Source organism: Athene cunicularia (genome assembly GCF_003259725.1).
Source record: "Athene cunicularia isolate RWA chromosome 12 unlocalized genomic scaffold, athCun1 chr12_part1, whole genome shotgun sequence".
In the NCBI taxonomy this organism is placed as follows: domain Eukaryota; kingdom Metazoa; phylum Chordata; class Aves; order Strigiformes; family Strigidae; genus Athene; species Athene cunicularia.
Window position 1 is genome coordinate 16,511,658 of NW_020799116.1, and position 3,995 is coordinate 16,515,652.

At 65.1% G+C, this 3,995-nt stretch overlaps 1 protein-coding gene across 1 annotated transcript in view; it reads left to right on the top strand.

Moving 5' to 3' along the window:
* Positions 1-3,466, top strand: part of SLC38A3 (solute carrier family 38 member 3) — an 8,807-nt gene extending 5,341 nt beyond the window's left edge. Inside the window, exons 9-13 of the mRNA XM_026857589.1 lie at positions 108-342; positions 447-571; positions 1,036-1,180; positions 1,661-1,764; positions 1,875-3,466. Coding sequence (XP_026713390.1) covers positions 108-342; positions 447-571; positions 1,036-1,180; positions 1,661-1,764; positions 1,875-1,979 — 714 coding nt within the window. The 3' untranslated portion in view covers positions 1,980-3,466. The remainder of the gene's footprint in view (positions 1-107; positions 343-446; positions 572-1,035; positions 1,181-1,660; positions 1,765-1,874) is intronic.
* The last annotated feature ends 529 nt before the right edge of the window (positions 3,467-3,995 follow it).

A 3,995-nucleotide genomic window follows, 5' to 3' on the forward strand; every position in this document is an offset into this window, starting at 1 on the left:
GGTGGGTGGGTGGGTGGCTGGTTGGTGGTGGGTGATTATGACCTCAGGAAGGTGGGGGTGTGGGTGGCTGGTTGGGTGGTGGTGGGTGATTCTGACTCACCATGTAGCTCAGGAAGAGGGATGCAGCCCCTCTCCACACAGTCCCTGCGCACCCTAGGGTGCTCTGGCATCACCTCGCTGGGCGGGTACTTGGTGCCCGTGGGTGCCACAGTGGCTGTGCTGAGCCTGTCATCTCCCGCAGACCCTCCAAGAAGAAGATGCAGTGCATCTCCAACATCTCCATCATGGTGATGTATCTCATGTACTTCTTGGCTGCCCTCTTCGGCTACCTCACATTCTATGGTGAGCCCTCGGGGAGGGGGCTGGGGGCCCTGCCGGCACACTGGCACCGGGGCAGGGGTGGTGGTGCTGGGGCTCACCCAGCAGCTCCCCACTGGTGCCTACAGGCCGGGTGGAGTCGGAGCTGCTGCACACGTACAACAAGGTGGACCCCTTCGATGTGCTCATCCTGTGTGTGCGGGTGGCTGTGCTGACAGCTGTCACCCTCACTGTCCCCATCGTCCTCTTCCCGGTGAGTGCCCCCGTGGGGATGCCAGGTGACTCTGCCACCCCCCAGCTGAAACAGGACTTCAGCACCAGGCTTCCAGTTAGGAAACTGAGGCAGCGATGGGGCTGAGGCCCAGGGACAGGGTGGCAAGGTGCAGGGATCAGGCAACAGGACCAGCTGGGTGTCCAGGACAGGGCTGGTGCAGTGGTAGAGGTGATGGAGACCAGTGGGGCTGTGGAGACGGGGCTGGGACAGGGGAAGGAGGGACAAGAACCAGTGGGGCATCAGGGCTGGGGCAGGGGAAGGTGTGATGGGGACTGTCAGGACCATGGGGACAGGGCTGGGAAGGGGTGACAGGGACCAGTGGTGCCATGGGGATGGGGCTGGGGCAGGGGAAGGGGTGACAGGAACCATCAGGTCTGTGGGGACAGGGGGTGGGATGGGCCCTGCATCCAAGGATGGATCATGACACCCCAGCCTGTCCCCAGGTGCGCCGGGCCATCCAGCAGATGCTGTTCCAAGGGAAGGACTTCAGCTGGATCCGCCACATCATCATTGCTGTGGTCCTACTGACCTTCATCAACCTCTTGGTCATCTTCGCCCCCTCCATCCTTGGCATCTTCGGCATGATCGGTGTGTGGCAGCACCCTGTCCCGTCCCTCCCCGGGGTGCTGGGTGTTGTGGGCAGCACGCCTGCCCCTGCCTGCTGCTGGGCTTTGACTGACCTCCCAGTTCCTCAGTTTCCCCTTCTCACTGTGCAGAGACCAGGTGGCGTGTGGGGGTCCCCATCCCTGTCCCGGCAAGCTGGTTCCTGAGGGGGGGTGCTGGCTGTTTACTGTGCGGCCGGCCGGCGCTGGCTCTTCCCCTGGTTATTTCCCTTGATTCCCCAAGCTGGGCTCCCCCTGCTCGGCACCTGGCTCGGTGCCAAGGCCTTGGCTGTGGAGGAGTGTGTGGGGACAGTGCCAGGACACGGCGTCCCTCGGTTCCTGGAAGGCTTTGCCAGGGCTGGGGGTGGCTGGAGGGGGGCAGGCAGGACCTGGTCCAGCAGTGGGGCTGGCAGGGCTGAGCCGTGGGGCGGGGGCCCCCTACCCGCTCTGTCCCTGTCTGCTCCAGGTGCCACCTCTGCTCCCTGTCTCATCTTCATCTTCCCTGCCATCTTCTACATCCGCATCATGCCCAAGGACAAGGAGCCGCTGCGCTCCACCCCCAAAATCTTGGTAAGCATGAGGTGGGGGTGGGGAATGGGGACAGGGATGAGGGTCCCGGGGCTGGGCTGCAGACCCTGTCACCCTGGCCGTCTCCCTGACCTGCTTCCCTGTCCCCACAGGCTGCTTGTTTCGCCCTCCTTGGGGTGCTCTTCATGATCATGAGCTTGAGCTTCATCATCATCGACTGGGCCACGGGTGGGGGGAAGAGCGGCGGCAGCCACTAGCCAGTACCGGGTGCCCATGCCAACCTCCCCCCCACCCACCAGTGCCCCAGGGAGAGCTGGCCCTGGGCTCAGTCCCTGTGCCACGGCCCCAACGGGCTTCCCTGGGGACCTTCCGCCATTGCTGCCCATCACCTGCAGTGGTGGTGAGGGGGTATGAGCCATGGCAGGTGCGGGGACCCCCCGACCCGTGCCCGGGATAGGGCAGTGAGCCTGGGGCAGGTGCTGTGCCCCACCCCCGCTCCAAAGGGTACCCTCCCTGCTCTGCGCCTCAGTTTCCCCATCTGTAAAATGGGGAGAATAACACTGCCCTACCTCACCGGGAGCTGGCTGTCAGGTGGAGCTCATCTCTGCACACCCAGAGCCGCTGGCAGTGGGCACTGCCAGGGGCGTGGGGCACTGCCCGCCGTGGGAGCCGAGGACTGGGGTGCTTTCCTGGTCCCCCCAGACAGCATCGAGAGCCCTGATGAACCGTGTCCGTGGGGGGCTGGCGTCCAGCGGGGTAGTTGGACCTGTGGCAGCACCCATGCCCACCCGGCCTCTCCCCCTGCCATCCCCTGGACCCTGCAGAGATGCCACCCCACTGCCCTGGCATCGCAGGGGCACCCTGGCCCCCACGGTACCCAGCCCGCTGCTCTTGAGCCTGCCGAGGGAATGGTTGCCGCCCGGTGCCCGCAGATGGGACCCTGGTGATCCCCAGGCCGTGCTGGGTGACCGGCTGCATCGCTGTGGGGAGGTCGCACGCCTGTCAGGGCTTGGTGCCCGCTGGCATCCTGCCTGTGCTGCAGCTTGGCTGCCCGGGGCCTGGCCCCCCTGAGGGGTGTGAGTGGGGGAAGCAGAGGGCTGGGGGCAGCTTGGGGCTCCAGAGCCACCCCCCCGTCTGTGTGCCCAGACACCACGGTGACGGGCACCCCTGCAACGCAAGCTGGCCCTGCTCGCCCTGCACCCAGGGCCAGCACCCAGACCCCCACAGCCCTCTCCCAGCCACCCCCCCATGCCGCTGGGATGCCCCACGCCATGCCAAAACCCGGAGAGTGGCTCTCTCACCCCCCGCCTCCCTTCCCAGCGTGGGGGGGCAGCCCGGGTGGGGGGGCTGTCCTGCGGTGAAGTACATAAGAGACGTATTTTTTTACCGGGGTGGTGGAGGCCAGAATGCTTTTTATAAATACTGTATATAAGAGTAGATCTTTTTTAATGTGTTGCGTTGCTCTGGGTAGTTCTGTATAATGTACATATCTATATGGGGTGGAGGTGGGGGGCTGTGACCCAGCGCCAGTGCGGGGCACTGCTGCGGCCCCTCGCCATCACCCTGCGACTGCCGGCTGCAGCGTGGTCCCGTTGGCCCTGTCCCCAGCCCGGCTGCCCCGTGCCCACCCCTGCGCTGTGCTGGGGGGGCAACGCTTTTAAATTATCCGTGGGGGCGATGTCTGTGCTGGCAAGGAGGCCGGCCAGTGAAACCTCCAGCAGTGAGAATAAAGATGTGAATGTGCCCAGGTCTCGGGCGTCACTGGGGCGGGCGAGGAGCCGGCGCGCAGGCTGGCACACAGCACGTCCGTGCGGACACACGTGCACGTGGATGCACGGATGTATGTGGGCACAGCACGGACACATGGATGCACGGAGGTACAGCAAGACAGCACAGACTTGTGGCCACAGATGCAGAAGGTCGGTGCACAGGCATGCATGGACATAAATGGGGACAGCACGGACACACGGACACTCCCACGCACACAGGTGGATGGACGGACACAGCACACACCTGGAGATGCCTGCACGGGGACAGCAGCACACCGCGGGGGCAGCAGGCCCACGAGGATGGGGGGATAAGCACACGGGGCAGGGGCAGGGCTTTGCGGGTGCAAGGGGGTGCTGCGCTCCCACACACGGATCTGGCCTGTGGGAGACCTGCTGGGTGAGGCCAGAACGGGGCAGCAGGGTGCCCGTGGGAGCGGGAACCCCGTGGAAGTGGGACTTTTGGGCAAGCAGGACCCCTGGGGAGGAGAGCTGGAGGCATCCCGA